The sequence below is a fragment of the Poecilia reticulata genome, linkage group LG20, assembly GCF_000633615.1.
Source record: "Poecilia reticulata strain Guanapo linkage group LG20, Guppy_female_1.0+MT, whole genome shotgun sequence".
Classification (NCBI taxonomy): domain Eukaryota; kingdom Metazoa; phylum Chordata; class Actinopteri; order Cyprinodontiformes; family Poeciliidae; genus Poecilia; species Poecilia reticulata.
The window spans coordinates 15,271,049-15,288,211 of NC_024350.1; the positions used below are offsets into that span (position 1 = coordinate 15,271,049).

The 17,163-nt window shown below is 37.9% G+C and overlaps 4 protein-coding genes across 4 annotated transcripts; 3 read left to right on the forward strand and 1 right to left on the reverse strand.

Annotated features, from left to right (window-relative positions):
• The first annotated feature begins 2,911 nt into the window (after nucleotides 1-2,911).
• On the forward strand, nucleotides 2,912-3,795 carry LOC103456589 (cystatin-A5). The gene is made up of 3 exons (XM_008396234.2): nucleotides 2,912-2,980; nucleotides 3,058-3,159; nucleotides 3,570-3,795. Exons 1-3 carry the CDS (start codon nucleotides 2,912-2,914, stop codon nucleotides 3,681-3,683), a joined length of 285 nt encoding a protein of 94 aa, XP_008394456.1. The 3' UTR covers nucleotides 3,684-3,795.
• A 1,526-nt stretch (nucleotides 3,796-5,321) lies between these two features.
• Nucleotides 5,322-6,045, forward strand: LOC103456588 (cystatin-A5-like). The gene is made up of 3 exons (XM_008396233.1): nucleotides 5,322-5,393; nucleotides 5,478-5,582; nucleotides 5,715-6,045. The coding sequence occupies exons 1-3, from the start codon at nucleotides 5,322-5,324 to the stop codon at nucleotides 5,853-5,855; spliced, it is 318 nt and encodes a 105-aa protein (XP_008394455.1). The 3' UTR covers nucleotides 5,856-6,045.
• Nucleotides 6,046-7,005: 960 nt separating this feature from the next.
• mix23 (mitochondrial matrix import factor 23) lies at nucleotides 7,006-9,925 on the reverse strand. The gene is made up of 5 exons (XM_008396232.2): nucleotides 9,820-9,925; nucleotides 7,891-8,016; nucleotides 7,661-7,807; nucleotides 7,408-7,467; nucleotides 7,006-7,318 (listed from the first exon to the last, which is right to left on the reverse strand). Exons 1-5 carry the CDS (start codon nucleotides 9,868-9,870, stop codon nucleotides 7,271-7,273), a joined length of 432 nt encoding a protein of 143 aa, XP_008394454.1. The 5' UTR covers nucleotides 9,871-9,925; the 3' UTR covers nucleotides 7,006-7,270.
• A 1,233-nt stretch (nucleotides 9,926-11,158) lies between these two features.
• fam162a (family with sequence similarity 162 member A) lies at nucleotides 11,159-17,151 on the forward strand. The gene is made up of 5 exons (XM_008396231.2): nucleotides 11,159-11,201; nucleotides 12,423-12,497; nucleotides 12,915-13,026; nucleotides 13,569-13,677; nucleotides 14,800-17,151. Exons 1-5 carry the CDS (start codon nucleotides 11,159-11,161, stop codon nucleotides 14,887-14,889), a joined length of 429 nt encoding a protein of 142 aa, XP_008394453.1. The 3' UTR covers nucleotides 14,890-17,151.
• Nucleotides 17,152-17,163: the final 12 nt, after the last annotated feature.

Below are 17,163 nucleotides of genomic sequence, written 5' to 3' on the forward strand. Positions count from 1 at the left end.
ATCCATCCATCCATCCATCCATCCATCCATCCATCCATCCATCCATCCATCCATCCATCCATCCATCCATTTTCTTTACACCCTCGTCCCTCAGTGGGGTCGGGAGGGTTGCTGGTGCCCATCTCCAGCTAACGTTCCGGGCGAGAGGCAGGGTCACCCTGGACAGGTCGCCTCTCTGTAGCAGGGCATAAAAGCAAAACATGCTTTTATGCCCTGTTGAATAAAACTTCAACTTTGACCTTATCCTTCAGATATCCAGGCTGACTGAATAGTGTTAAATGTGCATGTTCTTTCAGGTTTCTCAAAGTGGGTCAGAGTTTAGAGCAAGTAGAAATTTGTAATGTAAGATAATGTTATTGTAAAATAAATTTTGTTGTGTGTTATGTGATAGGTCAACATACTGTGCAAGTGTTAGTAAAACAATACAGATTTTCAATGTTTTGAATAAATGCAACTTTAACAAAGGGATCTTGGTGGAGATGCGGTAGGATCTGATCCCATAATCAGTGGGTTGCCAGTTTGATTTCCACTCGTCTCTGTTGTTGTGGGTTCTTGGGTGAAACACTTCACCCGCCTTGGCTGCTGCTGTTGGTTGTCAGGAAATCTACCACCACTTGTCTGCCGGTGACAGACTCACTTCTATCATACAGAACTGGACTGGTGGCAGTCCAGTAGCTTGCCACCATCAGTCTCACGATTGAATCAATCTAATATGAAGTGCTTTGGGGTCCTCTGGACTAGGTAAATCGTTATGCAAGTACAGTCCATTTGTCATTGTATTCAGTTCTGCTAAGTGAATAATTTGCACAACTACCTTTTCCTGAAATTACAGCTTCAATTGTTTTGGGTGGTTTTCTCCCAATGATACATCTAGAGATTGAAAACTTTGTGAAATAGCTAAAGATCAATCAACAGTGGTAGTTGTTGATATGGGCCATGTGGGAAGTTGCCAAGGGCAGCATCATAAAAGTGGTGTTGATTGAGGAGTGGTGAACATCATCAACATGGCTGAGACTAATGGACAATGGTCAGAGACAAAGCCTGTTACTACAGAAATTATGTATGGTAAGATTCATTCTGCCTTTATTTTCCAAAATCAAACTTTCTGTTTCATTGCAGAATTTCATTTGAGAAAAAAGTAAAGGAAATGACCAAAAAGACCTATGAGCAATATGATGCAATTAAATATAGAGAAATTGTTAATGCACTACCATGGCCTTTGTTCATTAAGGTAAAAAACACAAATTGTTCCAAATTACAAAATTTGTTTTAATGCAAAGTTTAATTTTTTTTTCTCTCATCCCTGCAGGTTCGGGGGGGGGAGGAAATGAGTACATCCATGTGATGATTTGTGTTTTTTATGTCAATATACTCCAGTCCCTAAAGATGTTGGTTGTTGGAGTACAATAGAACCACAAAAAAGAAGATCCTCTTGAACCATTTATTCTAAGCAACTGATGTGAAGCCACAAACTGTTACTCTGCTTTTTAAGTTAGGTAGAGCATATTTCATTCACAGTACTGGAAATGTATGTGTTGACACTTCAATAAAATCCATTTTAATGATGCAGATGTGTTCTCTTCTCAGATTTGTTGCATGTAGTAAAATGCTTTGAACAAAGAAAATAAAAATATTTACAAAGATTTTGAATATCTCATTAACAATGGCAGTTTCGAACTCATCATGCAAAAGTAGACACGTCTTTTTATTAATGAAGACCCCTAAGAAAATTTTTTTGTCACAAAAACATCACCAGTCAATAACAAAACTTTAACGCAATCAACAAGTTCAAAATGAGAAAAATAGAAATGGATTTAAATGAAATTTAATTGCAGCTGACCTAAATGAATGGGTGACTAACAGGCTTCTGCACATGATGGCATGCAGAGGAAATCATGCAATCATTACAACCAGAGGTGGTGGAATAGAAACTCATTTAAATCAGGCAGGACGCCCGTCCCTGGATCTTCAGGGACGCCCTGAAGATCCAGGGAATCATTGATTTAAGGAGCCGCAATGACCAAGTGCGATAAAAAATATTAGAGACTAAAAATGTAAATGTAATAAAAGAAAATAGAAAAGCACTGTTATTTACACAAGAAGGGAACAAAAGAAGAAAACAACTTATGACCAATGAGTGTCATTTTTCTTTTTTTCTGCTGCCTACATTCAAGTAGATAAAGAGTCTTTCCTACATATTTCTCCAAATGCTTTTTACATATATCAAAAAACTAAATGTATCTTGCCACTTCTGAATGTTTCATAACTCAGTTCTGTTGAAACACTTGGGTTACTCACTGATTAACGGGACACTTCCAGAGAAATATGAGGTGTGGCATGAAGTCATTCAGAAGCTGAGATTGGACTGAAACCTGGTGTATGTGTTGACAGATCACCTGTCAGTCACAGTTGTGTTTCTTTCACAAACAACAAAATATTTAATAACTATGGTGTTAATAGCTGTGTTGTGTTATCTGGGCACCATGTACCATGTAAGTCTTAACAAATCTCAGTTCAGTTTGAGTAAAGATGCAGTATTTTGAGTTCTGCCAAAAAACATCATTGCAAAAATAATGAATAATTCCTTTACACAGTTTTTGCTTAATACCTACATGTACCTACCTTACATGTAACAACAACTTTAAGGGTCCCAACAAATGTGCCCTTGTCTCTTTGAAATACTTGAGAAGTTGCTTTTTTTAAAAGGGAATTTCATGAGTAACAACATTATGACCATATTAATATGGGAGCTATCAAACAAGGACTCCACCCATCTTGCTGCAGAAACACCTTCCAGCCATTCATTGGTACTTATGGTATAAATAAGTTGGAGCTGTAACAAATACTTAACATTTGAAACACGCCACTGCAGCGCTAGATTTGTCTGTTAAAACGAGAAGAAATCTCCAGAATGTCTAATGCAGGGGGGTACACAGAGCCAAGAAAAGCAGATGAGCAAATACAGGAGCTCTGTAATCAGGTGAGATCAAAGCTCAGTTTTTACAGTTTAACCCTTTGTTCTTCTTTATAATCGCATTTAATCTGATACATAAATAGGTGAAGGACCAGGTGGAGGCAAAAACAGGGAAGGATTACATACAGTTCACTGCAATTTTATACCGGACACAGGTGGTGGCAGGAATAAACTACCTCATTAAGGTAAGACACTCCGATTTTGTTTAACACTGGCTTTTTGAGACACATGAAAAGCATCTAGATTCCTAATCTTAGTTCTCCTTGTAACTCAGTCCTATAATATGAGTTATAGGTTAATCTACGAGACTCTAAATTTCTGGTGAGTGTGATTAGTTGCTGGTGTGTGTGTCTGTGATAGACTGGTAATGTTCAATGTGTGTCCTGCTAATTTCCACCTCAAATGATTACATTTGTTGGAAAATGAATGAAATAATTAATCTTTTCCACATGTCCTTTCAAAGTAAAGCTGGAAATATTCAGATGTGATTGAATATGTGCTGTGCTGATTCCTGAAAAACTTTGATGTTCAAAAGCATAACAGAAATTGATATACATTCAATAAAGTCCTTCAATCTTGTACTTGTTTATTGCAGGTTGATGTTGGAGATTCTTACCTCCACCTGTGGCTCTACCAAGACCTGTCGGACCACGTGGTAGTGATGAAAGTACAAGAACACAAGAAAGATGATCCACTTGTACCTTTTTAGTGCAGTGGAATTGACATGTTTCAATTGTATTTCTGTACTCTGTGCATGCTGACAAAATCCATTAAAAGTACTGCTTTCAGATTTTAACTCTCAAGCACTGGACATGAACTGAAATGTCACTATAATTGAACGGTTAATAAATGCAATAAATATATAATGAAAGGCAATTCATTTGTTACATTTCTTCTATCAATTCGGTTTTTGCAAAATTGAATTTTGCTTCAGTTGATTAGAAACATTGTTGTATAAACATATCTAAAAAGAAAGATGTTGCAAGATGTCGAAGAAAACTATGAGCTTCACATCACCTTGTGCCTAATTACACATATTAGCTGCATTTACGCTGATGTCAAAGACACTGATGGATATTTTATCCAGAAATTAGACATTTTCAATTGACTAGAAATGGCTGTGTTACCCCTTTATGCTTTATCATGTGATAGTATGGCCCAAATAGAGCTGGAAACTCAAAAACGTAACAGCTGATGTTAAGGGACACTATATTGAATCTGACTGAGCTTAATATATTTTACAAAGAAGAATCAGGAAAATATGAATTTATTATCTTGGTGTGCAACATTAAAATAAAAGAACTTTGTCATGATTGAATGAATTATGTTTATGTCCACCAGGTGGCGAGCATGAGTTCATGAGAATGTATAAATGTAAGGAACTTGACAATAGAAGTAGAGAGTCTTAATGAGTTGATGCTGATACACCTGTGAGCATGTTGGTGAGCAGACCTTGAAGAAAGATGCTTTAATAAAAGCATCTAGACATAATACTTGGTACTTCGTCTGTCTTTATCAAGCACGAATATAACAAACTTCAAAAGACTTAACTGCTAAAAGGTTGAGCTGAAGAGGAGATCACGTGGCATAGACTGTCTAAAAACCATTTAAAAAAGCAATAAGAGCAATCTTCTGTTCATATTTTGTGAGGCCATAAAGAGGAGTTCATACACTGAAAGAGCAAATGGAAATAAAAGAAAAATACGGTCGACTGTAGTTAATTCTACTCACTGTGTGTAGTATGCAGATAAACTTTGGTTATCTTTCATTTTTTATAAAAAATGAAAGACACATACACATATATGTATAGATAGATAGATAGATAACTAATGAAAAAAGCGATTATCAAAACGAATTTAATTCAAAAGTAACCATTTGTTAATATGGGTTGAGTGTTTTTCGGCTATTTACACATTTTTACCAGACGTCCCAGCGATTTTGGAGGGAAACCCCCTGATTCACCACTAGGGGGCAGCACGTCACCTTTATTTCTTCAAAGTTAAACTTCAACGTAGTTTGGTCTGACCGGTTGACTTTGCGAAAGTGAAAGTTTAAAATAAAATAGAAGCAAGGAAAGGGCAATGACTCTCTGTCAGCGACTTTGTTTCACTCTTTTCTTTATGTCACGCCTGTCCTTTATTATCTAAATGTTGGTGGTTAAAATAATTTTAATTAGTTTCTTTCACTAAAAGGTGAGAAGGTTTCCCTCATAGCTCGACCTGTTATGTAGGAGAACCACATTCCAGTCTTTACCCAGAGTAAATACGATAAAGACACTGGAAAACTTCCTTCTGAATCATTTTTAGCTAACAGGTGCAGACGTTTGACTTCATCAGAAATCACCAGTATGGCAGGAATGACTGGACAGTGGACTGAGATAACGCCTGCAACGGAAGAAACTCAGAAGATCTGTGACATGGTGAGCTCCAGTCATTCTTTATAATGTCTACATGCAGCTTCGCAGCTCAGATTTCAGTCTCTACTTAATGTTGCCAACTCACAGGTGAAGAGCGACGCAGAGACAAAGTGGACCAAACAGAGCTATGAAATATTTAAGGCCATTGAATACAGGGCACAACCAGTGTCAGGAACAAACTTTCTCATCAAGGTGATATCTGCGGATTTTCTTTGACATCATATTACTTTACTGTCAAATAGTCTGTGTTCCAAGATGTAAATGGGTTTATGTTAACAATTCCAGTGAAACAAAAATGCCTTTCTGTTTGTCTCCTCCCTTCAGGTTCATGCAGGAGGAAGTGAATACCTCCATATTTATGCCTACCAAAGCTCTCCGACAAGGGGAGAGATTAAAACTTTACTGAAGAGGGTAGAAAAACACAAAGAAGGAGATCCTCTGGAGCCCATCAGACCTTTGAACTGATGAGAAAACACATCACCCTGGAGCATGAGCATGCTCCAGATGAGCATGTTGGGATGGCTTAAGTTTGACTTTTTCTATCTGTGTGATATTAGTGGTTGTTTTATAAAGCTATTTTGTGGCGTGATTATCAGTCTGGGTGTAATAATATTTGAGAAATGTGCTAAAATATAATAAATATAGCTAAAACTGCCCCAAAGGCTTTTTGTTTCGTAAAAAGACCTCAGGTCTAAACTTAAGAAACATAAGAAAAAGTACAAAAACAAACAAAAATCAAGAAACACAGTGTGTTCACTATGTAGACATATTTTAAGAATATCTTGATCCAATCCCAAAAGGCAGTCCAAGGTCCTGATCAAAGCTTCTTTTTTTTTTTAAATTTATATCAGATTAAACTCTACTCCTGAAAATTGGTGGAATCTGGTTTAGGTAAACTGAAAGCCCTATTTTGCAGCCTCTCACAACAAAGAATAACTCTCCAAGGCTTGTTTTGGTGCCTCAAAACAGTTTAGACATCTTGAAACGATTGGACTCAGAAATTCTGCTCTCTACCAGAAATCCCTGAAGGATCGTGTCTGACCAGCAGCCGTTTGAAACTGAAGCACGTTATGCAGCAAGAAAATGATTCAAAACACAACAGCATGCTCATCTTTGAACTTAAAAAAAATGAACGTTTTGCTGACCTGGTCTAAACCAGGTCAGGGCTTAAATCTAATTGCCTTTCTGTGGCATGACCTTAAAAACACAATGTAAAAGACTAATTGCCCTTATTTGTTGAATCTTTATGGCAATTGTTGCTAACAAGGGTGCCTCAACTGTTTATTAGGCTTAGTGGGAAATGATGTTTAACACAGGGCCAGGTTGATATGACTAAAAAGTGTGACAAAAAAGAAACCTTTATGTGGGCAAATACTTTTTTGCAGCACCATATATTAGAGATAAGCTTTGTAATAAATCAGAATAAACTTTAACCTTATTTGGGGTTGTTGTGATGCTCACTTTGAAAGATTTGTAATAAAACATCTAAATATACTAATTAAAGATCTATCTCACCAACAATAAAGAGGTCTAATGAACAAGACGAGAAAACATGTCCAGCTCAGCTCAGAAGCGCCGGGTTTTTGCTAGCGATATAAAAACACGGACAACAGCAGTGACTTGAAAACAGTTCATTGTGGTTTTTTTTTAAAAAAAAGCTTTTGTACAATATTCCCTTGTGAAGAACAAATATGACTTTTACAGCATTCATTCTGCTATACCATAATGACACTGAGAACAGGTGAAGTGGAGAGGAGCTCTGATTGGTCTGGAGGGCGAGCGTCGCCCGCTGAGCCGTCGGTGCTCAGCAGCGGCGCGCACACACACGCGCTCAGCTCCAGTCTGGGTTTAAACACTCTTTTTCCTCATAGGGATCTTCGCTACACCTTCGGAGGCAGGTAGTGGATTCTGCATCGTTCAACGAAAACCTGAGAGGAAAGAACAACACAAGTAGCGTTAACGTTTTACATTTAAAAAAAACAAAACAAATAAAGGAATGACAGGGATGTGTTTGTACCTTCAGACTTCTGTCATTGACAACTTCTTCGACGTTCAGCTCTGACTGCATGAGTTTCAACTGGAGGCAGGACAACACAAGACAAAAAAGTAACACTCAGGGTTTTTTTCTACAAGATAATTTGCCTTGGGATTTACTGCTTATGCATTTGTGTGAGTATATCTAATTTAAAAAAAACACATTGAAGTTGACAGATACTACCAATTATAGAATATTAATATGCGCAAATTTATTTTAATTTGCTCCTGCTTACGTTGGTTTGTTCCTTTCGAAGTTGTTTGACCAGTTTCAGATTGTCGCTGTCTTTTTCTCGTTCTTCCCGCAGCTGCACCACCACCTCCGATTTCTGAGCTATACAAGTCTTGATGGCTTTGTCTCTACTCAGATGGGCTTTCATCAACTGTGCAATGCAGACAAGAGATGTGGAGACACAAGTTACAACTGTGCAGAAACCTGCAGATTTAGTTTTCTTCTCACACTCACCGACTCATAAAGCTCTTTGCAGGTCTGTGTGGCGTCCACTTTTCCCGAGAAGGACACTGTGGGCACAGTAGTGTTCAGGGCGTGGACGATGCGGTCGTCTATAGTGCGCATCACCTTCAAGCCCTCCTGAAAAAAAAAAAAAAAGACTTTTTTTTATGGCTTAAAGGATCTGTTTTATCCCAGAATACTCATGAACACAACCTGCAGATGGAACTGCTCACCGAAATCTGAACATAGAGGAAAAGGATGGTTCATGGTGCTGCGTGCATTCAAATTAAGAATAGGACAATAAAAGGGCTTGCAACAATATCCACCTCCCTTATACAATCGCACATCATGTTAAAACCAAACATATAAATGCATTTTATTGAGATTTTACATGACAGGACAAAAAGAAGAACACAATTATGAAGTGGAAAGAAAACTGTATATTCTATTTTACTTGTTTTTCACAAATACAAATTCATAAAAATATGTTGTGCATCTCCAATCAGCCACAAGGAGTCAATAGTTAGTCTTTTTTGAGTATTGTTTTAGTCTCTCAAGTCAAATTTGAACATGTAGGCAAACAAAAGTAGCCAGTTCTTTGCATAAAATGTCCAGTTAAATTAGATATGATAAAGAGGGTGTCAACATAAATCTCAAAATAAAGTCAAAGATTCCCATATTTTGGTCTGGATTTTGACTGGACTATTCCAAAACATGAGTATGCTCCTCTTGCTGTATATTTAGGGTCTTGCTAAAGTGAACCTTCATCTGACTCCAGTGATTTCTACACCCACTAGTAGGTTTTCTTCCATGCTTGTTCTGTATTTAGCTCCATCTACTCAGACCGGCTTCTCCGTCTTCTCTGATACTGCCACCCCGATGTTTCACTGTGCTTTTTGAGGTGATGTGAACGTTTAGCTTTCTGCTACACAGAGTTTTGGGTGTAGGACAGATTTTTCTGTCATACCACCTCCTTAAGCTTCTGGAAAACTGCAAGTGGGAGTTTTTTAGGCTTTCCTATACAGATTTATAAAGTATAAAGCTAAAAGTTGTCAGGTCAGCAGATTATCCCATCTGAGCTGTGAAGCTCCTTCTGAGTTACCATGAGCCTCTTGGCTGTTTCTATAACTAATGCTCTCCTAGTCCAGCCTGCTAAGTGGACAGTCAAGTCTTAAGAGGATTGTTGTTAGTGACCCTGGTTTAAACTTCTCCACAGCATCTTCCCTGAGCTATCTGCTGTGCTCACTGGCAGATCTCAAGAGCTCAAATCTGAATATACACTGTGATTACATTACTCGCCAGCTGTTTACTAATTGGGTGGCAATTTATTGCACTGGAGTAATTTTGGGGTATTAAAAGGAGACTGATTACAAATGATGCACTTTACAGTTTTTTACTTGTACAATTATTTTTAAAAAAAGTATTTTTCTACAGCTTTACAATTATGCACAGTTACCCATCAAATAAAACTCCAATAAAAATAGTTATAGGGTATGAAAATCTTAGCAAAACCCTGCTTGGTAAAAAGTCTGCCATTCAAAATTCAAATTCAAATTATATCAAATTCTAACAGTTGATATAATTTGTTTTTGCACAATTCTAATAATTGATGGTTCCTTCCAGGAACTCTTTAATTCTTCAAGTAATTTGACCTGAAAACAAGCTGTGAGCTTTATAGTAAAGGACTGGACCCTCTGATGATGCACTGATCAAGTAGACTGGGATCAACTGATGGAGACTCTTTGTGATGCTAACTCCAAGCACACATGCTGCTAGTTTCCAGTTCTGTAATCCAGTTTGGATCCTTGAAGGATCAGGAGGGTCACAATTCAGAGAAAACAAAGAACCGATCATGTCAACTTCTGAGGACCAAGGTCTGCGGCCGATCTCTCACTCTGCAGCGTTTGTGCAAAAACAATGAATCCGTTTAGTTAAAATTACCTGAAACATGGAAAAGTCCTCACAGTTTAAAGTCCCATCGGGCGCCGCCATAGTGGACTGCAGGGTCCTTCACAACACCAGCACGAGATGGCTGTTCAAGACGGTGCCTGAACGGAAACTTACTTAACTCTCTTCAGGAACGGTTTTCATCAGGCATTCAGTCTGAAACCCCGCAGCAACTCCATCATACAAGAGGCAAAAAATAAATCAGGTTTTACAAATCAGAAACAACATTTCGTTAATTTCAGATACAAAACTGAACAAGTGAAAATAAGAGTTTAAATTACCTTAATTCACCTCTGAATTAGATACAAATACAAACTGTCTTTTCTGCATGCTTAATTAAGGTATTTATTTTACTAAAAAAATAAAAGAACTAATAACCATAATATTTATCTATTTATTTATTATTTATTCACTTTCCAGCTGATGTGCTGCTAATTCCTCACATTAGACCATGCTTTCTGCTGTTTGTGAATACACAATGAAGTCATACTTCAGAGAACATATCTAGAATTAAAATATATTAGTCTTGGTTGCTGTGCATTACTGAATAACAGGCAAACTGTCTTATATGAAACCTGCAGCTGTCAGAGGTTTGTGTCACTGTTGTTCTGATTCAGTACAGCTCACAGGAGGAACTGCCGTCACGTCGAGCTGGGAGCTGTCAAATTTGCTGTCTGGAGCAGCACAGGAACAGTTTGCACATGACGGTGCCAACCACACAGAGCAACCTGCATGTCACCATCATTACAGAAACAGAATCTTGGGGAACGATCTATTTATAGATCATTTTCAGTTATTAGATTTGGCTTAAATAACATGTGAAGAGCCAAACAATTTAAAATGCTATGCTCAAATCGAACCCATAATTATGGGAAGTCATTTACATTTACAGTTCACAAACTGTGCAATAAGTATGTAAAACATTATTTATGTAAAACCTTTCAAGGTACAACGCGCTCACAAGAGTGTCAATTAACCAGACCCGTTTGAACTCATCTTAAAACACATTCTAAAAATAACACGGAGGCCACATTTAAGGTTAGTTTTTTTCCGGGAGAGTGAAGACATTTCAACAACTTCAACTAAAACTTTTTAAGGCCAGTTTTTCATGCGACCTCTGTGTTTAGTCCTCGCTGATTCCAAAAAATGCCTATCACAACATGGCGGCCACGTTTACGTACACTCCTGATTTAATGCCGCGTCTTCTACGTCAGCGCCGTGGAGGGCCTGTTTTGATACAGCTAGTTGACTTTCAGTAGCTGAAGGGGAAGTGTCCACCCGCTTTTTGCTGCACAGTTTTTGGGCACACCGGCTGTCGGTAACTCATACAGACATGAATTTCGTCAGATCTCGCCTCTCTGCGGGCAGCCTTTTCGGTTCGTATGGTTTGATTTTTTTAATTGACATGGATCTCAAGAATCAAACTAGCAAACTCCACCTTCTTCATACTTGTTGTTATTGGTTTTTCTAGAACCATGTTTGTAGTTGACATTTTTGTAATTCTTTGTTAAAGTTATTTGATCGCTAAAATAACCCGTCAAATGCATGTTTGCTTGGTGTAGTGATGCTAAAATGAATGTTGACACTTGTCAGAACTTAGTAGTCTGGTAATAGCGTTTTATGGTCATGTTATTGTATGTTGCGTGAGTAAAAAGTATTCTAAAAACGAGTCTGTTCTAATACATTTAGACATGCATTTGACAGTTGATATTTTTAGATTAGAGTAAAACCTTTTATTTAATCATTTTTATATTCTTCTCTATTTGATTGCAGTCCACTTTCCACATTTTGGTGTTCTTAATACATTTGAGTTTTTTCTTTTTGACTTTATTTTTATTTGTAGGCTTAGCAGTTTACATGTATTAATTTTCTTTTAGATTAACTTGGGTAATTATTATTCAAAGATTTTCTACTCAACAGATTTTATGTTATCAATTCTTTTGAAAAAGCAATTTGATTTACTTGAAAGTTGGCTTTAAGTTTAACATTGATCTTTAGAAGTTTTTATTAAATTTACTTGGCTTGTCCAGAAAAAAGAAAAGAAAAAAAAAGGTAAGCAAGGTAGCTATTTCAACAATTATGTTTTAATATGCATCCAATTTCTGAGAAAGATGTTAGAATGTTACATTTTTACACTTACACAGGTCAAGCAAAGAAATCATTAGAGGAGATTACTCAAAAATGTAAGTTGGTCTAATGCATGATTAAAAACTGGAAGGAACGTCATTTCTGTGGAAAAAATGTGGTCAGAAAAACAGTCTTGAATGGTTAGGTTTTCTTGTTATGTAACGTATTTCATCTCGGTTCTTCTGCTTCAGCCAGCATTTCAAATTATTTTCCAATAATCTATTTTAAGTGTGCTGTTTTAATATAATACTTATCAACCTATTTTCATCAATTGTTTGAAGTGGCCTAAAACCAATAAACAGTAGCTGAAATGAATAAGCTATTGTTGTTGTTAACTTACTCTTTATTAAGGTAGTTAAAGATTCATTTTGTGTTTTTTTGTTGGTCTAATATTTTGCGATTCGACAAGAAAATCATCTCAAAACTAGAAAATGTGTGAATAGTTGAGCATTTGTTTAATTTCTGTCCAGGTCAGAGGGTACGAGGGATGTGCAATAAACTTCCAGAGGTCAAGCCAGACTCCTCCCCAGCAGCTCCAGCACAAGGTGGGGTGTTTGATTACAGGCAAACTGCCCATTTCTTTTATTTTGCTCTCGGTCTCAACATGCCCATCCCTGCAGTGCAACTTGATCCACTTATCATCTGTTGATCTCACCTGCGCTATAGAAAGGTGTTACACGCCAGATAACGTTTATGAGAAAGTTTAAATAAAAGCTGCCCAGTCACGAAAAGTGCTGAAGCAGACAACAAGTTGTCATTTTAAATGTTTCAAAGCGTCCCTGACTTTTTCCCCAGTAGATCTTGTGCATCACGCTCGTTAGGTTTGTTTGTCCTCACAAGAGTCCCAAGAGGAGCACAAGAAATGGGGCCACAATCTCTGGGCGATGGAGCAAATCCCCGATTTGAGTCGAGGAAATGGATCCTGATGGCCACCTCTTTTTGCCCGTCTTTCCTCTGAACAGAACCGCGTCCCTCATTCAGACCCCCCGGCTACAAACCCTCCAACTCGGACAAGAAGATATTAGTGTGGACAGGTCGCTTCAAGTCCGTGGAACAGATCCCAGAGACTGTGTCGTGAGTAGCCATTTCCTGTTTATGCCAGACCTCCCCTGCCCTAGCACACTGCCATCCGATTGCCTCCACATCACACGAACAGAGGCAGCTAAGTGGATGAGCGGCCGCGCGGCTTGTAGCTGGTCCCTCTGAGACGTCCTTTGTTCAAACAAGGCGTTTGTTTGTGCCTGGAGGTAATTAACGTGGCTCCTGACATCAGGGTGGAGATCGCATCTGATCTGCTGCTGTGATTAGAAAAAGATCTGCTTGTCATGCTTACGAGGTAAATTCAACCCACCTGTATGTGTCGACATGGAAGCTGTGTGTCCAAAACAAACGGCGGCAGCAGAGCAGCTCAGGAGCTTGTTGAAAGAGCTGATAGTCCTGATTATAAACATTTGTATATCATGTGAAGATTAACTTGAAAACCCATCAATTAGCGTTTCCTTAATTGCTGTGACATAAAGGAACACATGTCAAAATCAGCTCAATTATTGCGTCTTCTTTGCTGTTTCCTGCCTGTCCTGAACCAACTATATGGTGCGTTTTCATATTTTCCACAGCTTTGAGACGATTGACAGTGCCAGGAACAAAATCAGAGTGAAAGCTGCCTATGCAATGATGGCGTTGACAATAGGGGCCTGTGTGTTCATGGTGATTATGGGCAAAAAGGTGAGTGACAAAGCAGAAATTCACTGCACGCATGTGTGGCTCTGGTCCGGTAGCTCTGAGTTCTAGGATTGCAGTGATGTGGAAGAACAGGAATTTGTTCATGTCTGTGCTGGTCGATTCTGCCGAGTCATCACGTATAGGCTAACAGTGAAGTCGTCGGGTGTCTTTGTTTTGCCTGAACGTCCCAAAACAGAGCCATGGTGTTTTTTTAACGACTGGAAAGCTGCATGTTATAAACCTGAATGGAGTTGAATGTTGGGATGGTAAATATGCAAGTAAATTGTTCATTTCTTTCTGGGAGGGATGAGTGTGCAACATAGAACGTCAGTGATTTATTCATTTATTTTTGTATAACAAGAACTGGATGCACAAGTGTAAAACATCTGGTAGATTTCACCACTCCACACCAAATGGAAAGTCACACTGAGACGCTCAAACACATACCTTTGTGCTTTGCGCAAGTGACACACATTTCTATTTAGCAACTTAAAATACCTTGGAGCGTCTCTTATAGGTCAGCACAGCAGAGTGAATAATTGGAAAGCATGTGGTGCACGGTTTAACTATTTATTTTGCAAATAAAAACCTGAAAAGTTCCCCCATGACTCAGGACTTTGTAAAACCACATTTAGCTGCAATTAGTTTCTATTTTTTGAGGTTTTTACATGTGTCCTATGTGCAGAGACTTTTGAATTTTGCCTGTTTCTCTTCACTAAAAAGCTCACTTTAGTCAGATTTGCTTGAATAGGTTTGTGTAGTTTATGCAGTAAATTTTAACTCTTAACAAAAATTTTTGTTTGGATAAAAGTCTGGACCTTCAAGAGGCCATTTATAGGCATAAACATATATCAAGATTTATGTTTTTATCAGGGCATTTATAATTTCAGTCCTACCTGAATTTGAAAAATTCACATTAAAGCTTTTGCATTGTATTCTTGTTTTAAAATATCACTGAAGCTGTTTTTTGTAGCATTCCTCCCACCCCTCCCTAATTTAACCATAAAAGCCCAGAATATTGAAATGCATAAAAAATTGGCAGTGTAAAAACTTCCGGCCCGGACTTTAAATTGTTCACGGTTATAAAAACGGTCTTATCCAGATTCCATTCCGTTTTGTTTGCAGGCTGCCGGCAGAAATGAGTCCCTGACTGCTTACAACTTGGAGAAGAAAGCCAAATGGAGGGAGGAAATTGAGAAAGAGAAGACCCAGTGACGGTGGACAGCTCTGCTTTTTAGTCATAATACAGTTGCAACCAGATATTTACATACAAAATAAAAAAACTACTCAACTTTTTTTTTTCCTCCTTATTGTTTGAGATTAATCAGACTAAACAGTTTCTGTCTTCAGTGAGTTAGGTTTACCTACAATTAGACAATATGTTAAATTCTAATAGATGTATAAATGCACGCAATATTGCAGTCTTAAAGGACTGCCTTGATGAAATTTTCAATAGAACGATTGAAAATTCGTTCAATCTCATTCTGAAAATCATTCCCTCAATGACCACATTTGATGCGTAATTTTAGCAGCTAAAATACTAACGCGCGCAGAGAATTTTTCCTCCTTCATCCGCTATTTCGCTAGATTCTTATCTCCCCTCTCTGCTCTGTCTACTCTTTCTCCCATTGAAGTTGATTCCTCCAGTAGAAATTCACCCGGGCCAATCAGCGAACAGAAAAAGTTGTGAACGTTTTCTGATTTGTTTAAGAATCGCAGTCTGCCTGTAGTTTTAGCAATAGCAGCGGAGGAAGCTAGCGATGCGGTTCAGTCCGTGTTGGCCACAAATATTCAATTAACAGTCGCCTCTTCAGCTCGGCACTTCTTTCTTTGCAGTGAAGGATGGTTGTTTCTGGTAAGCTAAGTGGCGCACTGCATGCGTCATAGCTAAGCGTTAGCGATTGGGTGAAATACTTCAACAGAGTCTATGCCTCCAGGAAGCAATCGTTTCTCAATAGCCGAGAGTCCAGAGCATCTGTGCAACGTGAATGTAGAGCAAGGCTTTTACAAGGCTGCAGTCATTATGGCAAAAACTTCAAGGTCTTTGTTCCTACGTACATGTTGGCACGAGTTCAGCTGGCATCTTCACGACTTTTGCTTTTCTTCTGAGGTTGGTTCACATATTTCACACAGAACAGGTCCATCTCTGGGTCACAGTCTTCTTTCTAAGTAGCATAGCTGGACATTCCCATTCTGATAACAGCTGACCTGTGGAAACTGTAGTTAACATTGAACCAGACTTATGGAGATCTGCAGTTATTTTCCCAGTGTCTTAGGTTTATTTCTTTAAATTTTTTGATGTCATTAAATAAGAAAGCAGCTTTCGGCATTAATTTAAAATACATCCACAATTTTGCCTCCATTTAACTTGTAAGTCATTACATCATCATCATTTGACTTTGCCAAATAGAAATAGTCTGATGCATTGTCAGTGGGGGAAAAAAAAAACTGGACAGTTTGTTGTCTTTTTTTTTTTTCTTTTTACTCCATGGATGTAAACGCCTGGTCTTGACTGGTTCTCAGAGCGAGAACTCCTCCACTGAACTTGAACTCGGTGAGACTTTTTGCCGACCAGGAGATTAGCCTCACGTTGCAGATCTAATTGTAGAAAAAAAAAAAAAAAAAGCCCAAACAAATTTAAGGAGTGACCGTTTTCCACGCGGTTGGAGTTCTCAGAGGAATAGAGAAATCTGTAGTGGTACCAAGCCTAGAGCTGCAGTGAGGAATTAAATTAAAAGAGAATAAAACATTTCTGACTAGATAAGTGCTATATTTTCTGTTTCCTTTGTGTATACATACCTGTGTTTAGTTTGAAAAATAATAGAGACAGTGGATCCAGTGTAATTGATTTATCTTGTTTGTATATGGGTATGATAAAACCTCTGCCAATGGCTATTGTGACATGTCTGTTTATAGAAATAAGAGTCAGTTTAATAAAGTATTTTTTCTTTGAATATCTTCTGTTAATTAATAAACTTACTTCCGAGGTTTTACTCATACCCAACATGAATTTTATGATTTCGATGTCAGACTATTTGGAAAAAACACAAGATTACGCTTCCTCTGTTACAATTTCAAACATGCATTTATGGGAAAATTACTGAATAAAACCGAAATTAACAATTTCTGACTTGGCAAAAATACCCAGTAATCACATGCGGCAATGAAACTGATCCACCTGCCACTGTTTGGAGTTTCTGAAATGACTTTTATGCAAATGGAAGAACAGAACAGATGCACAAACTCAGTACAACAAACAGTAATGAACACGAAGAGCTGGTCATCTCTTGGAGAGATTTATGACAAAATTAAGCAACATGAGAAGAGTACTTGGTAAACAAACATTCAGTTGTGCTAACTACAATGATCATCAGGATTTTCAAGTTTAATCTGGATTTTTTTTCCTTTTTTTTCTGTTGATGTTTTATGGAAGGAGTTCCATATGGCACCAACAACTAAAGATGCTAACTCCCAATTAAAAAAAAAAAA